Source organism: Hyla sarda, chromosome 6, assembly GCF_029499605.1.
Source record: "Hyla sarda isolate aHylSar1 chromosome 6, aHylSar1.hap1, whole genome shotgun sequence".
In the NCBI taxonomy this organism is placed as follows: domain Eukaryota; kingdom Metazoa; phylum Chordata; class Amphibia; order Anura; family Hylidae; genus Hyla; species Hyla sarda.
Window position 1 is genome coordinate 51,288,049 of NC_079194.1, and position 17,972 is coordinate 51,306,020.

The 17,972-nt window shown below is 44.9% G+C and overlaps 1 protein-coding gene across 4 annotated transcripts; it reads left to right on the forward strand.

Moving 5' to 3' along the window:
- The first annotated feature begins 2,642 nt into the window (after window positions 1–2,642).
- Window positions 2,643–16,491, forward strand: TXN2 (thioredoxin 2). 4 transcript variants are annotated; one of them, XM_056528064.1, is made up of 4 exons: window positions 2,643–2,741; window positions 7,071–7,339; window positions 11,460–11,583; window positions 13,125–16,491. In XM_056528064.1, exons 1-4 carry the CDS (start codon window positions 2,658–2,660, stop codon window positions 13,239–13,241), a joined length of 594 nt encoding a protein of 197 aa, XP_056384039.1. In that variant the 5' UTR covers window positions 2,643–2,657; the 3' UTR covers window positions 13,242–16,491. The 4 variants fall into 4 exon arrangements, with proteins under 4 accessions (XP_056384039.1, XP_056384041.1, XP_056384040.1 ...); XM_056528066.1 differs by having other exon boundaries at window positions 2,704–2,814; XM_056528065.1 differs by having other exon boundaries at window positions 2,732–2,834.
- Window positions 16,492–17,972: the final 1,481 nt, after the last annotated feature.

Below are 17,972 nucleotides of genomic sequence, written 5' to 3' on the forward strand. Positions count from 1 at the left end.
TAAAGGTAAGCTCAGTGAGAGACCTTTTGGAAGCGGCATCCGCATTCCAATCTTTAAGCCACATAGAGCGGCGGAGAGACGCTTGGTGACCCACAGCAAAAGCAGAACAACGGGCTGCCTGCATGGAAGCTGTGCACAGGAAGTCCCCAGCTTTAGAGCATTGGAGAGCCAGAGCAGATAGATCCTCTGGGGGGGGGGGGGATCCCGCTAAGATATCTTGATGGAGCTTTTGGCACCACTCCGCCAGGCCCTTTGACACCCATGTCGAAGCAAAGATGGGAAGAAGAGAAGAGCCAGCTGCTGCAGTGGCAAAATTCGCTAAGGATTCTACCTTCTTATCCGTGGGATCCTTGAAGGCAGCGGCATCTGCCAGAGGCAGTGTAGTCGCCTTAGAGATCCGGGAAATTGGTGGATCCACTGAGGGAGGGGAAACCACCTTAGTGACAAGGTCCTTGTCAAATGGATCACGTTCTTGAATTGTCTTGATTCCCAGAAAGCTCTTGTCTGGATGTTTCCATGCGGTTTCCAGAATGTCGTCAAAGTCAGCGTGAGAGCTGAACCTTTGAAGTGCCGGCTTAGCACGATGAAAGGATACTCCTGGATTGACATCCGGAGATCCTGGGTCCTATAAGTGAAAGGTGTCTCTTAGGGCTGTCACCAAAGAGTTCACCGTTGCAATTGAGTCCAGGCGGTCCTCCGAGTCAGATGCCGGCTCGGAAGCCTCGTCCACCAGTTCACCAGGGGAATGAGAATGAGTAGAGGCAGTCCTGGAGGGGGGCGACCCTGACCGAGTACGCGGCTCTGGCGTGGCAGAGCGGCGACTCCGAGAACGTCCTCTAGAGGAACGACATTTGTGCCCAGATGACCGGGGGGGGGGGGGGGGCGGGACCCACGAGGGGAACACTCACTTCTATCTGAAGACTCAATGGAAGAGTCAGACGAGGCACCCCTAGGATGCTTGTGAGAGCGTGAAGTATGTGGAGACGAGGAATGGGCCCTTCCAGAGGTCCTGCGCAGGGAAGACCCCTTCAAGGCGGACACCACTTCCCGGGAGGCATTGGTGGATGGAGCGAGACATGATGTCCCAGATGTGCTCAATCGGATTCAGGTCTGGGGAACAGGCGGGCCAGTCCATAGCATCAATGCCTTCCCATTGCAGGAACTGCTGACACACTCCAGCCACATGAGGTCTAGCATTGTCTTGCATTAGGAGGAACCCAGGGCCAACCGCACCAGCATATGGTCTCACAAGGGGTCTGAGGATCTCATCTCGGTACCAAATGAGAGTCAGGCTAACTCTAGCAAGCACATGGAGGGCTGTGCGGCCCCCAAAGAAATGCCACCCCACACCATTACTGACCCACTGCCAAACCGGTCAAGGCTGGAGGATGTTACAGGCAGCAGAACATTCTCCACAGAGTCTCCAGACTCTGTCACATGTGCTCAGTGTGAACCTGCTTTCATTTGTGAAGAGCACAGGGCGCCAGTGGCGAATTTGACAATCTTGGTGTTCTCTGGCAAATGCCAAACGTCCTGCAGGGTGTTGGGCTGTAAGCACAACCCCCACCTGTGGACGTCGGGCCCTCATACCACCCTCATGGAGTCTGTTTCTGACCGTTTCAGTGGACACATGCACATTTGTGGCCTGCTGGAGGTCATTTTGCAGGGCTATGGCAGTGCTCCTCCTCGCACAAAGGCGGAGGTAACAGTCCTGCTGCTGGGTTGTTGGCCTCCTCCACATCTCCTGATGTACTGGCCTGTCTCCTGGTAGCGCCTCCATGCTCTGGACGCTAAGCTGACAGACACAGCAAACCTTCTTGCCACAGCTCGCATTGATGTGCCATCCTGGATGAGCTGCACTATCTGAGCCACTTGTGTGGATTGTAGACTCTGTCTCGTGCTACCACTAGAGTGAAAGCACCGCCAGCATTCAAAAGTGACCAAAACATCAGCCAGGAAGCATAGGAACTGAGAAGTGGTCTGTGGTCACCACCTGCAGAACCACACCTTTATTGTGTCTTGCTAATTGCCTATATTTTCCTCCTGTTGTCTGCTCCAGGGTGCCGCCTGGAGATCGTAGGGGTGGGGGGGTCTCAGCAGCCGGATCCCCCGTGATCAGACATCTTGTCCCCTATCCTTTGGAAAGGGAATAAGATGTCCAAGGGTGGAATACCCCTTTAAAAGACGACAAAGGAAAAACATAAAACGCTAAAATTAACTGTGTCATAGTGGCAAAGGGGTTGCGTCCTTAAGGGTTTAAAAAAATTGGGGCAGATTTAGCAAAACCTGTGTAGAAAAAAGAGTGGTACAGTTGCCCATAGCAACCAATCAGAGCATTTTTTTTATGGCCTCGAGGTTGCTATGGGCAACTGTACAAGTTTTGAGAAATCTCCCCCCTCTGTGATTACAATATGCCCTGAAAACTTTCCTTTCAAAAAAAATAAAGAAAAAGGCATTGATTGTTTTGACATCTGGACAAAACCGCATAATGTGAACAGATCATAAAGTGTGAAAAGAAAGCTGCTCTGTCATTAGTTGTTATGGACAACTGATCTCTTCCCACACTATAGAGAGGTAACGCACATAACAGACGCCACTAGGACGGGTCACGTGGTACACTGCCTAGTGGGGGGGTCTTTTAAACCGGTCACTTTAAAATGACGTCACGCGCGCGTCCTTTTGTCACGTGGTCGCACGTCACACGAGCTCCTCGTCTTTCTCAGGAAGTGACGGTTCTCAAGGTGAGCGGCGTGGGTGACCGTGTGCGCGGTGTAATGTGCGGCCGGGAGACGCGTAGTCAGCGCCCGACACTGGGTGTGTGAATAGGGGGACAGGTGATGCCACTCGCGGATTAGACGGCCGCACTGTGTGTATAGTGTGCTAGGAATCAGATATCATAAGCAATGTTTGTAAAGTCGAGTTTCCAAAGCAGGGTGCCTCCAGCTGTTGCAAAACTACAACTCCCAGCATGCCCGGACAGCCTTTGGCTGTCCGGGCATGCTGGGAGTTGTAGTTTTGCAACAGCTGGAAGAACACTGGTTGGGGAAAAACTGCAACAAGTGTTACATAAATGTGGACAAGAGTTGTCACATTGTGTGTGTGTACTGCTCCAAAAAATAAAGGGAACACTTAACACAATGGGGGAGATGTATCACTGCCTTTACATTATTTTTCCCATTTACAAATTTTGCGCATTTGTGTATTTTTTATTATTATTATTTTTTTCTTTCCCATTTGTGGATGGTTTTCTAAAGTTGTCACTAGAGATGAGCGAACTTACAGTAAATTCGATTCGTCACGAACTTCTCGGCTCGGCGGTTGATGACTTTTCCTGCGTAAATTAGTTCAGCTTTCAGGTGCTCCGGTGGGCTGGAAAAGGTGGATACAGTCCTAGGAGACTCTTTCCTAGGACTGTATCCACCTTTTCCAGCCCACGGGAACACCGGAAAGCTGAACTAATTTATGCAGGATAAGTCATCAACTGCCGATCCGAGAAGTTCGTGACGAATCGAATTTACTGTAAGTTCGCTCATCTCTAGTTGTCACCTATTTGGTGTATTGTACACCACTTTGTGCAGTGGAATGGTATGTATCATCTGCACAAAAAAATGTCTCTGGATTTATTTATTTGCGCAATTGCGCTTTTTTTTTTTTTTTTTGCCCAAAAAAAAAAAAAAATCTATGACTGCTAGCAAGGACACGTAGAAAAGTGTCAGACGCTACACTGTTTTAATCCAAGCTTGAAAAAGGCTTGCTAGCCGAAATGTCGCACTTTATGCTGTGATGTAAATAAAGACCTTGTAGTCTGCATAATACCTGGACTTCATGTTGGGTGCTGTTTCCTAGAGGTAGGTAGGTAGGTAGGTGTGTGTGTGTGTGTGTGTGTCAATTACTCTTTCAGTATAACATTTCTATTCAGTTTTTCCTTGTATTCTTGAGCGTCATTTTTGGATGTTGTGTTTTTTTTTTTTTTTTTTTGCACATTAGACATAAGCCAACGTGTGTGTGTGTAAAATAATCAAATGCAGGAAAAAGTGACAGAATAAAAAAAATAAAAAATAACTCAATGAAAATAAGAGTAGAAAACATAATAAGGGACACAGATTGTGAAAAAGTCTCCAGAAAGCCGTGACAACATTTCGGATAAATAGCTGAAAGTGACAACTTTTTTATTTTTTATTTTTTTTTTAACCCCAATTTATTCAGAACTCCTAAAAGTAAGCCCCTGTTCACAGTCTGGAGAATCTGCACTGAATATCCACAAGGAATTCGGCCTTGCAGCGCGCTCCTGTTGATTTCAATGGGAATTCAGCGACTCAGTGCACAAGTTGGAGGTTCAGTAGCAAAACCTCCAAAAAGTAAAATTCCGGTAGAAAATTAAAGGGGTACTCCACCCCTAGACATCTTATCCCCTATCCAAATATAGCATGTGGCACCCACCTGTTTCTGCTCCGGAAAAAGCTGGAGGGTCTGGGTCCTGACCACAGGAATGTAAGATCGTGATGTCACGACTCCGCCCCTGTGTGACATCACGCCCCTCCCCCTCAATGCAAGTCTATGGGAGGGGGCGTGACGGCAGTCACGCCACCTCTCGTAGACTTGAATTGAGGGGGCGGGCGTGACGTCACGATCTTCCATTCCCGTGGTCGGGACCCAGACCCTCCAGCGCTTCCGGAGCAGAAACAGGTGGGTGCCGCATGCTATATTGCGGAGTCCCCAGCAGCGGGACCCCCGCGATCAGACATCTTATCCCCTATCCTTTGGATAGGGGATAAGATGTCTAGGGGGTGTAGTACCCCTTTAAAGGGGTATTCTAATTAACTGGCTCCAGAAAGTTAAACAGATTTATAAATTACTTCTATTAAAAAATCTTAATCCTTCCAGTACTTATCAGCTGCTGTATGTTTCAAAGGGTGTTGAGCAATTCTTTCCAGTCTGACCACAGTGCTCTCTGCTGACCCCTCTGCCCATGTCAGGAACTGTCCAGAGCAGGAGAGGTTTACTATGGGGATTTGCTTCTACTCTGGACAGTACCTGAGACAGACAGAGAGCACTGTGGTCAGACAAAGGAAAAACTCAACTTCAGCAGCTGATAACTACTGGAAGGATTAAGATTTTTTTTTAATAGAAGTAATTTACAAATCTGTTTAACTTTCTGGAGCCACTTGATATAAAACAAAAAAATTTTTCACTCCGGGCGGAGATTCCGCAGTGTGAACCTAGCCTCACACTTATCCCCTATCCGCTGGATAATTATCATTGGTGGGACAAATCCTTAAAAGGGGTAGTCCCATGCCCCAGCGATCTCAATATTTTGTTCAGAACGCTTGGAGCGAACGGCCACGCCCCTCATGATGTCACACCCCCTCCCATAGACATGAATGGAGGGGGTGTGGCATGACATCACGGCCATCCGCCCCAAGCGTTTTAAACAAAATGTTTAGAATTCTGGGGCACGGGAGTACCGCTTTAAAGGAGTAGTCTCATTTAGAAAGTTTTTGTGCCGTCATCCCGGGGCTGCCAAAATATAAAACAACAAACTGGACTCACCGGCTACAGCTCCCTCGGTGTCCTGGTATTGCCTTCCTCCTGGTTGCCCTTGATTAACGCGTCACTCTGCTGATTAGCAAATCCCAACCCTAGCGTTGTCCCGCACACCAACACACTTTATTTTTTTTTTTTTTTGCTTTACAGCCGACTCCCTATTACTTCCTAATCCTAACCTCTAATCTTAACCCTAATTCTAACCCTTAAAGTGTAGCTCCCACCATCCCTTTTTTTTTTTTTTTTTTTTTCTGTCCATGCCTATTGTCCATGTGTATTGCCTTTAATTTTTTTATTTTATTTTTTAATTTTTTTACTATATTAAAAATGCTTTTTTGTCTGCCTGGTAGTGTGCTCACTACCAGGCAGACTTCCCCAGCTGGCGCGACGTCACTGATGCTTGCTGGGGGGGCCGACTTCCACCCTTAGTTCTACACAGGGTGCCTCCAGCTGTTTCACCACATCTATTGGCTGTCAGGGCATGCTGGCAGTTGTAGTGGTGAAACAACTGGAGGCCCCCTGTGTTAAAAACAATATTGTTCCATAGTTGCGGCCAACCCCACCGCGCAACCCGCTCCCCCTCATACCAAACTGCAGGACAGTCAACTGTGCAAAATTCACGCTATAATACCCCCCGAACCCCGCCGCGCAGCCCGCTCCCCCTCATACCAAACTGCAGGACAGTCCGATCTCACCTCACACCAGCAGCAGCGACGGGATGCCGGGAGGCGGAGCCGGCATGGGAGGCCAGGGAGCAGGGGAGCCAATGCGTACTTCTGTTCTCAGTGCTCTCTCTTGCCTGTCTGATTGACTGGCAGGGAGCGAGCGCAGCCTGTATGAATTCGGACTGATTGCCCGGCTGGCATCGGTCCGAATTCAGGCGTGACGTCACGCCAGGCTGCAGCCGGCCACTAGGAGGGAAACCCCTAGTGGCCGGTTTTCAAATGTAAAATACATGATGTTAATAATAAAAAATAAAATACTACAACATGTCAACAAAAAAAAAAGTTGGTACAGTGCCCATTTAACCCTAACAGGGATCAGCGCTAAGAGTGCTGAGCTGAGAAGCTCAGGTCACATTCGGCTACGGGTCAGTTTTTTTCACTTCACTGGCAACCGGGAAGAAGGCAAAGCCAGAGGACTGAAGTAAACAACCTGGGGCCGCCGGTGCGTCCATTTTTTTATTTATTTATTTTTATTTTTTTTTATATGCCGGCATATTTAAAAAAATAAATAAATATATAAGGATGTGAGAATTTCTGCATTGCAAAGTGTACAATATATTGGGCATAGTGCAAATCTGCATTGTATCCTAATAACACAGTTTTTTTTATTTTTTATTTTTTCCTATAACTTGTAAAACCCAATCGTCGGTCTTGTTAGAACATCCCGCTCTGTGTGCTGATTTCCATGTTTTGCTAAAATAATAAACATTTGTAAACATTTTAATCTTCTCACATTCAAGGCCCCCCCCCCCCTTATCTTTGGGAAGTTGTTCCTTCTTTACGTTGTATTTCTCTTTGCAGATGGCACAGAGGTTGATGTTAAGACGACTTATTTCTTCATTTGGGAGAAGTGTAACTGGATCTGCACAGCCCATCCCCCGCTACCAGTCACAATGTCCACAGACACGGGGTCTGCTGTCTACGACCTCAACACATCCTGTCCTTACCGCTGCTCGCACCTTTCACATATCGCCTTCCTGTAGAGTGACGTTCAACGTGCAGAATAAAGACGACTTTGAGGATCGAGTTGTTGGGAGTGAAACGCCAGTGGTAGTGGATTTTCATGCACAGTAAGTTAAATATTCATGGTAGAAATACAATGTAGAGATGTTCTCCCTGTCGCCCCCTGTGTCCGCTTTAGGTCATAGCTCAGGACCCTGTCATCAGTTTTATGCTGCTGGCAATATAAAACTGGTGCTGGCCGTCCAATGAGGACACTATGAATTACTCGGGTATTAAAGAGGAATTATAGTCCAGAAATGTCGCTGGGACCCAGGTAAGTAGCCACTGGGGTGGCTCCCAGAGGCTGCTCTCTGCCCCGCCAGTATACGCAGATAGAGATGTGTCACTCAGAACAGGGGGGACGGGAAGCAGCTGCTGGGACCTCGTCCATAACTAGTTACACGGGTCCTGGCAGCATTCTTAAATTGTGATTACACATTGGTGCTTGTGTAAATAGTCACACAAGCGCCCGCAGCTCTTATCACAAAGGCCACTGGGGAACCTATTCAGTTCCCATATACATGTTCAATTTGAAAACCGTATGGAATCGTATTGAAAACCGTATGCCAAACGATCAAACAATGCACCCAGTTGTGTCCGTATTGCACCTTGTACGGTTTTCTCCGTTTTTTTTTTTTCCGTACCCAAAACAGCAGCCTACCACAGTTTTTGATCCGGGTTAAAAACCGTATACTTTTTTTTTAACATGGGAGTCAATGGGAACCGTACAGAACTGTATGTGCGTACGGTTCCATCTGGTTTGCGCCATACGGTTTTTGACTTTGCACATTTTTTTTCTTGGAATTTCAATCAAACAAGTGAAACTTTATTCATAATGGAGTGAAAAGTTAAAAATGTAAGTTTCCCCCCCCCCCCCCCCCCCCGCAAAAAAAAGGATGCAACCGGACATTATTTTTCAAACCGTATACGGGTTAAAATTTGTACAATCCTTTTGATACAGTTTAATCCATTTTTCATCCAAAATTTTGATACGGAACTGTATTGCAAAAATGTGGTGTGAACCCAGCCTTCTTGAGACCACTGTAGGTCCCTGGGGTTGGACCCCCTTAGTGATCCCACATGGGGAAACAACAAGGTAAAATCTTGATGGCCAGAGGTGACATAGATGACCAAACTGATTGTATTAGTGAGACAAACTGTATATTTTAATACTGTGCTTACCAACCAGTGTGCCTCCAGCTGTCGCAAAGCTACAACTCCCAGCATGCCCGGAGTTGTAGTTTTGCAACAGCTGGGGGCACACTGGTTGGGGCACTGCACTATTAACCAGCCCTCCTACAGCTACATCATAGAGAAATGAAAATGATAGTGCTCTTGGAACAAGACAAGAAAAAAAAGGTGGCAGATCTTCAATGGGTTAAGCAAAGAACACTATAGGTTATGCTTTACGTTGTATATGTCAGGGAATGTTCTCCGCACTTTTTATGGGCCTCTAAAACATATTGTAACCTATTCATAGCTTATACTGTGCTGTAAATGTCACTTTATATATAGCTGGCAGCAGCTGCAGAATATTATACTTCAGCCATAAAGCAATTTCTGCTACAATTGACTGTAAAGAGGATCAATAAAAATATAAAGTTTAAAACATGATTATCGAGGTCACACATGTCCCACAACATCTAAACAATTTTCTATAATTAATGTAACTCAACACAACATATATAGCAGTGTTTCCCAACCAGGGTGCCTCCAGCTGTTGCAAAACTACAACTCCCACCATATGGGATAATTAACAATATATTTTAATAGTTCAGACTTTTACGCACGCGGCGATACCAAATGTGTAAATGTTTTTTTTTTGGTTTTTTTTTAACGCTTTTTTTGGGGGGTAAAATGGAAAATACAGACGTTTTTTACTTTTTTTTTTTATTGGGGGAGGGGATTTTTCAAAATTTTTTTTTTACACTTTAATAGTCCCCATAGGGGACTATTTATAGCAATCATTTGATTGCTAATACTGTTCAGTGCTATACATAGGTGAGGGGACCTCCGGCTGCCATGCTGGATGATCGGATCCCAGCGATCCGATTAGCCATTCAAAGCACCGCACTGCCGCAGATGCTGTGATCTGTATTGATGATGGCATCTGAAGGGTTAATGGTGGACTTCCGCGCAATCACGGATTTCCGCCATTACCGGCGGGTCCCTGGCTGCTGATAGCAGCCGGGACCTGCCGCACATGACACGAGCATCGGTCCGGTGCTCGCGGTCATGGCGGTGTGTAAATATACGTCATGGCGCGTTAAGTACCACGTCACCATGACGTATATTTACGTCCTTTGTCGTTAAGGGGTTAAAATCCATAACTTTATTTATTTTTTTCACCTACAGACCCATATGAGGGCTGGTTGTTTTGCGACCAATTGTACTTTGTAATGACATCTTTCATTTACCATAACATCTACCATTAAACATAAAGAAATTCATATTTGTGGGTGGAAAACTGCAATTTTGCAACTTTTGGGGGGTTTGGTTTTTACGCAGTGCACATTATGGGAAAAAAGGTACATTATCTTTATTCTGTAGGTCAATGTGATTTAAATGAAGTACCGTTTTTATCGGCGTATAACACGCACTTTTTAGGCTAAAATTTTTAGCCTAAAGTCTATGTGCGTGTTATACGCCGATACACCCCCAGGAAAGGCAGGGGGAGAGAGGCCGTCGCTGCCCGCTTCTCTCCCCCTGCCTTTCCTGGGGTCTAGAGCGCTGCTGTCGGCCCTTTTCACCCCCTGGTTATCGGCGCCGCTGCCCGTTCTGTCCCCCTGACTATCGGTGCCGGCGACGATAGCCAGGGAGAGAGAAGCGGCGCCGACAGCCAGGGGGAGAGAAGGGGCAGCGGCACCCATTGCCGGCGCCGCTGCCCCGTTGCCTCCCCCCATCCCCGGTGGCATAATTACCTGAGTCGGGTCCGCGCTGCTCCAGGCCTCCGTCGTGCGTCCCCGGCGTCATTGCTATGCGCTGAACGGCGCGGCGCATGACGTCAGAGCGCCGCGCCGTGCATAGCAACGACGCTGGGGACGCACGACAGAGGCCTGGAGCAGCGCGGACCCGACTCAGGTAATTATGCCACCGGGGATGGGGGGAGGCAACGGGGCAGCGGCGCCGGTAATGGGTGCCGCTGCCCCTTCTCTCCCCCTGGCTGTCGGCGCCGCTTCTCTCCCCCTGGCTATCGGCGCCGGCACCGATAGTCAGGGGGACAGAACGGGCAGCGGCGCCGATAACCAGGGGGTGAAAAGGGCCAACAGCAGCGCTCTAGACCCCAGGAAAGGCAGGGGGAGAGAAGCGGGCAGCGACGGCCTCTCTCCCCCTGCCTTTCCTGGGGGTATATCGGGGTATACACGCGCACACACGCACCCTCATTGTATCATGGATATTTGGGTAAAAAACTTTTTTTACCCAAATATCCTTGGTAAAATGAGGGTGCGTGTTATAGGCCGGTGCGTGGTATACCCCGATAAATACGGTATATCGTTTTTCTGTTATTGTGCTACTAAAAAAAAAAAAATATTTTCTGGCCCCTATACCTTTTTTTTTTTTTATTTATTTTTTCTCTTTGTTTACGGGGATGTATGAGGCTAATTTTTTTTTTTTTTTTTTCATGCCGTGATCTGTCGTTTTTATTGGTACAATTTTTGCTTTGATGGGACCTCTTTATAAAAAAAATTTTTTGGGGGATTTATGTTGTGATTAAAAATAATTTTTTTTATTTTTTTTTTTTAAATGTTTGCACCATTTACCGTGCGGGATCATAAACAATATATAGTGAATTGTTTGGATATTTACGCACACAGTGATACCAAATTTGTAAATATTTTTCCTTACAAGGGGGAAAAAAGGGTAATTAGTTTACTGTATAATGCTATGGCATAGCATTATACAGTGTGATTGGCTATCCACTGATCTATCCTGGCTAAGCCAGACCACATCAGTGAATCGGAGGCAGGTAGTCACCCCGTGATTAGAAACTTATCCCCTATAAGTAGAGGGCTATGTTTTATTTCCCTGGAGTACCCCTTTAAGGAACAGTGATGTAGACCAATAAAAGTATTTTTCGTCTGTCAGGTTTATGTAGCTAGAATATGAACAGGTATCACCAACTAGGTTGTTAGCATTTATCTGTATAAACATTTCTGATGCGGAATAATTGTATTGTCATTTCCCCAGATGGTGCGGTCCATGCAAAATTTTGGGACCTCGCCTGGAAAAGATGGTGGCGAAACAACAAGGGAAAGTCTTGATGGCCAAAGTTGACATAGATGACCATACTGATCTCGCTCTTGAATACGAGGTAGGTTTTTGTACATTTAGCTGGACCACATAGAAGATTTTCTCTCCTTTTATATTACTCCTTTCTATATGTCCTACTAGGAAATATTAGTAGAATCCATTTTTCTCTAGAAACAGAGATTTTTGGCATATGGCACTTTACCCCTTCCCTGCCAAGGATTTATGTCATACATCTGGGCAGGAAGGCTTTTTAGTAGTCGAGAACATATTTGAAGAAACACTTGTCTATAGGAAGAGCAGAGGAAGGCCAATGGAATACATGCTGACAAATAATGTAAAGAGAGGAGGATCGGTCATCCTTCTTGTGCCCCTTTATTGCTTTAAATGACCCCAATGGGAGCAGAAAGGTAACGTTCACACTGCTGCCGTGCTCCACTAAAGGGAGCTCCATCACTTAGTCCATTGGAAGAACAGGAGTTGAGCAGAGAAAAACGTACTGCGTCTGATCTTTTTTTTCTTCTCCTCTCCTGTAAAATACCAGACATGCAACGGACCCTATTCAAGTCAATGGGATCTGTCGGGACTCAACAGTATCAATTGTGCTCAGACCTTGTCCAAGGTCAGTTTAGCTTAGAGGGAAAAAAAGAGCCCAACAGACCCTGAACGGGTTGGAGCACAACAGCAGCGTGAACCTAGCCTAGGGGTATTTTCTGCTGCATATTTTCCTACCCATTGAAGAAAATGTGTAGGAAAATATGCAGCTGATTTTAATACCCATTGACTTTAAAGGAAGGGGATATGTTTTTGAGCATGAGACTTATCCATTAATGAGAACAAAAATATCCAGCAGCAATGTGACCCTTAGGTTAGGTTCAGACTGCGGAATCTCCGGGCAGAAAATTTCCACCTGGAGATTCAGAGTGCAGCCAGCGCTGACTGAATCAGTCGGTGCTAGGACCGCGCGGATACTGCAGTCTCCAATAGACTCCAATGTGTTCTGCAAGTATTTCCGCCTGAAGAATGAGCAACGCCATTCTTCAGGTGGAAATTTCCAAGCGGATTTTCCATTCACAAATTCCACTTCACAAATTCCGAAGTATGAATTTGTGAACGGAAACCCATTCACTATACAGTACATTTTAGTAAGTGGAATTTCTGCCTGTAATTTCAAAGCGGAATTGCAGGCGGAAATTCCGTAGAGTGAACCTAGCCTTACCCTTACATGGAGTTTTGTATAGAGTGTATACCTTCTCCATGATTGTCACATACAGGAGTCTTTCTTTCATCTAATCGCTCCTTTGTGCCTGAATAGAACATTTATTGACTCCATGACCCCAGACATTCACCATTCTGGTGTCAAATGTATCTCACCAAACACTTCCAACCACACGACTAAACATCAGTAGACTTCAATATCGTGATTTTTGCCCTGTGCAACAGAATCCTATTGAAATCAATGGGACTCTGCTGCAGCCGAATTCCTCCATGTGAACATGGCCCAATCATATCTGCTGGAAGGTGTTGCCCCTGACTAAATCATTACAATGCATTCCAAGGTTTTCTTACTTTTTTTTTTTCTTACCACCTTTTCTTCTCGCACAGGTATCGGCCGTGCCCACAGTTCTCGCAATGAAAAATGGCGCTGTTGTCGATCAGTTTGTGGGCGTCAAAGAGGAGGATCAGTTGCAAGCTTTTCTTGAGAAACTCATTGGACCCTAAATCCCTCAGTGATCTACAACTGTGATATATAAAATAGGACTTTTAGATCCTTTTTTTTTTTTTTTTTTTTTTTTTTTTTTTTTAAGAATTATGGCCCCAAGTGTCCTCTCTTACCCCAGTGCTGCCTTCCTCATGTCAGCCTGTTTATTTTTATTTTTTTTTTTTTTTGGGGTTAAAATGTGAAGTCATATAATATTTAACAGTACATAAAATACATATATATTACAATAGTAATATATAATAGAAGTGAATATTTAACATTTTACAGTACAACTTGACTTTTTTTTTTTTTTTTTTTGTCATTATTCTTTGAACAGAAAGTTTGCAAAAAATGTTTTCTCTTCTTCCATGAAATTTAAATGGCTCCTACTGGAGTGAAGCCATCGCTTTAGTTTTTTTATGTAGAGTGCCTCAATCTTTATATGTAGCTTTGCATGTTTCTATAATATAACACAGAACAGCATGCACTCTCTAACGCTGTGTTTCCCAAACAGGGTGTCTCCAGCTGTTGCAAAACTACAACTCCCAGCATGCCCGGACAGCCTTTGGCTGTCCGGGCATGCTGGGAGTTGTAGTTTTACAATGTGCTGGATGCTCCCTGGTTGGTTTTAGGCGTCAGTAAAGTTTGGCGGTAACAGCCAAAGCCACCAGCAGTATTTCCCAACCAGGGTGCATCCAGCTGTTGCAAAAACGACAACTCCCAGCATGCCCGGACAGCCTTTAGCTGGGAGTTGTAGTTTTTCAACAGCTGGAGGCACCCTGGTTGGGAACCACTGTTGTTAGGGTATGTTCACACTAAAGAATGTGGTGATTGGACCATAGGTAATAAGACCTTTTGGGCATCAGTAACGTTTGGCGGTAACAGGCAAAGGGGGAGATTTATCAAAACCTGTGCACAGGAAGAGTGGTGCAGTTGCCCATAGCAACCAATCAGATCGCTTCTTTCATTTTTAAAGAGGCCTGTGAAAAATGAAAGAGGCGATCTGATTGGTTGCTCTTGGCAACTAAACAGGTTTTGATAAATCTTCCCCCTTTTCACCTATGGTCCAACAGTGTTTCCCAGCCAGGGTGCCTCCAGCTGTTGAAAAACAACTCCCAGCATGCCTGGACAGCCTTTGGCTGTCCAGCATGCTGGGAGTTGTAGTTTTGCAAACAGCTGAATGCACGCTGGTTTGTAAATACTGCTGTTGGCTTTGGCTGTTACCGGCAAACAATACTGATGCGTAAAGAATTTTGAACCTATGGCAAGGTAATCTAATGCGACATTCGTAACCTTTATGAATAGAATTCACCAAGATGGTGAAGAAGACCGCATCCTCCATTAATACTTTTTAATTTTCCCCAGAAATGTATACAGATAAGCTACTGTCCCTCAAGGTGGTTGGATTGAAAATGTTGAAGTTGGGCATATATTCCTTGGGCATTTCCACTGCCTTTGTGACACGGCCGTGTGACGTCCGTCGGGGAACCCGGGGAGAATACCGGGAGGAAAATACATTAAGTAACATTTTTTTTTCCTTCCGCTAATTTTGTCTGAAAACAATGGCGCCCCACGGAGCCCATAATATTAAATGGAATCTGTAGGGACCGTTGTTTCCCGTTGTGCCTCGTCAAAAATAACGTTTGTTAACGCACAAAACAATAAAAAGTGCCTGATGGACGTTTGCCGACTGGGTACAACAGCAGTGTGCAAAGGGCCTTATTCGTATGCTTTTCCATTAACCTTTTCACGGGTTTGGTGCTTAATCCTTTCACCACGATGGTGGCACTGTAGGAGCCCATTCACACTATGGAAATTCCATACGTATTCCACTTGCTGCAGCCTCCCATTGATTTCAATGGAATTCTCCTGCTCTGTTCACACATCGGTTGTTCCATCACAGACCTTCCAACGAGGAGTTGGAGTCCATAGAAAGATTGAGCATGTTCATTCCTCCAGGGGAATCCACCGTTACTGCGCTGTAGTGAGTGGATATTGCTGGAATTTTATTAATATGAACTCGGCCTTAGGGAGATCAGGGGGCATCTAGCACAAGGGATAAGATATAGACACTTGTATCTTAAATAGTTTAGGATTTAATCATGATGGTGAAAGCAACGGCATTGTCCTTTTTATAAATCTTAGTTTTTTCCTAAAATGCGTACAGATAAGGGACATTTCAACGAATAGAGGGAGATTTATCAAAACCTGTCCAGAGGAAAAGTTGCTGAGTTCCCCATAGCAACCAATCAGATCGCTTCATTCACTTTTGAAAAGTCCTCTGAAAAATGAAAGAAGTGATCTGATTGGTTGCTATGGGCAACTCAACTACTTTTCCTCTGGACGGGTTTTGATAAATCTCCCCCTTAGTGTATGTTCACACTACAGAATCTTCGCAAGGAATCAGCTGCCCTAGTATATAGCATTGGTGTGAATGGGTCTTTTTCTGATCTATTCACATTGTGAAAATCTGCAGCAGAAATTTGCACGGCAGGGTCATTCTCTTGGTGGAATTACGTTCCGACTGCATTGCCGTCCGTGGTGACAGTGCTGGTCCACTCAGTCCTAGCACCGTAGGTTTTGGGAGGTGGATGCTCAGACAAAATCTTTGAGATATGTGAATATACCCTTCAAGATTCTGTGTATGTTCACGCAGATTTCTCGAATATAAAAATCCGACACCGATTTGCAAGAAAATGTTAAGCAGAAATATAAAGGGCAGCATTTGATTACCGATATGGATGTACTGATTGTTATATCACTGATCCACAAACACATTGGCCTCATTCGGAGGGGGCTTACCTTTTTCAACCTGAATCCACCCTAAAAGACCTATTCATCGCCGAAAACAGCCAGGCGCTCCAGTGCACATCATACACCAATGGATCCCGACGGGTTTCCATCTGGTGTTTGTTTATGTAGCAAGATGTCAGTGGGCAGAATATTGCTTGCTGCATTGTTTTGTCCACTCAGGGCTATTTAAAAGGATTCTGGTTAACAGATGTTAACCAAAGGGTAAAAATATTGCTTTTCTGTATCAATTTTTTTAAGGGGAAAATAAAGTATTAAGGAGAAGGTTGTCACCATGAATTTTCTTTTTGTGGGTATTCTGGAGAATGTTTCCCCTACTGTGACTTACTGTATCCATGAAACTTTTAGCGCTATCCCTATCTTCTAAATTATTTCGTTATAATGGTGACTAGAGATGAGCGAACTTACAGTAAATTCGATTCGTCACGAACTTCTCGGCTCGGCGGTTGCTGACTTATCCTGCATAAATTAGTTCAGCTTTCAGGTGTTCCCGTGGGCTGGAAAAGGTGGATACATTCCTAGGAGACTCTTTCCTAGGACTGTATCCACTTTTTCCATCCCACCGGAGCACCTGAAAGCTGAACTAATTTATGCAGGAAAAGTCAGCAACCGCCGAGCTGAGAAGTTTGTGACGAATCGAATTTACTGTAAGTTCGCTCATCTCTAATGGTGACACTAAAGGGCTTACACCTGATCTGGATTTATATATATATGCAATGAATGGAAGTAAAAAGTTTTCAGTATTTCTGTTAATACTTTGCACTAGGTGCATTTTATTGATCCACAGCTGAATGTGTCTTTTGGTCATGACTGAAAACCATAAAGAAAAGTTATCATGTTAGACGCATCCCAAGCGGCTGAGCATCTTTAGTACAAAAGGCTTTGTTCACATGGCACAATTTCAGCATGAGAATTCTGCAGTAAATACCGCAGAAATTAATTGCTGATTCACTTCAATGGAATTCCTGCCAAGGAGATTCTGCAGCAGAAATTCTGTGAGAATGGGACAGCAGAATCCCATTGAAGTGAATTGGCTATAAATTCATGCAGAAATTCTGCAGTGTGAACATAGTCTTAGGCCGGGTTCACACAGCAGAATTTCTGTACTGAATTATGCATGAATTGATAGCTATTACACTTCAAAGGATTCCGCTGTCCTTTCTGCTGCAGGAATTCCATTGAAGTGAATGGGCTATAAATTCAGCGCAGAAATTCTGCTGTGTGAATCCAGTCTTAGGCCACGTTCACACGGCGGAAATTCTGTATGTCCGCATCAATTCTGCGTTAGCATTTGTTTTTGCAGAATTCTGCATTTGCGGAATTTGTGCTGCAGAATCTGGATGCTTTCTGCATGATTCTGCAGCACAGTTAAAAATATGGAATACGTGCGGAATTCTGTTGTGTGAATGACCTTACGGAATTCCATAAAAGTGAATGGGCAATAAATTTAAACAGATTTCCATGCAGAAGAATCATGCGGAATTCCCTGCAGAATTTCTGTTGTGTGAACCTTAGCCTTAGGCTATATTCACACTACGGAATCTCCGGGCAGAAAACTTCTCCAATAGACTGCAATGTGTTCCGCAAGTATTTCTGCCTGAAGAATGAGCAACGTCATTCTTCAGGCAGAAATTTCCAAGCGGATTTTCCGTTCACAAATTCTGAAATGTGAATTTGTGAACGGAAACCCATTCACTATACTGTACATTTTAGTAAGCGGAATTTCGGCCTGCAATTTTAAAGTGGAATTGCAGGCGGAAATTCCGTAGGCTGAACCTAGCCTAAGGCTAGGTTCAGACTACGGAATTTCCGCTGGAATTTTCGCTTTGAAATTTCCGGCAGAAATTCCGCTTACTATAATGTATAGTGTAGTGAATGGGTTTCCGTTCACAAATTCACACTACGGAATTTGTGAAGCGGAAAATCCGGATGAAAAATCC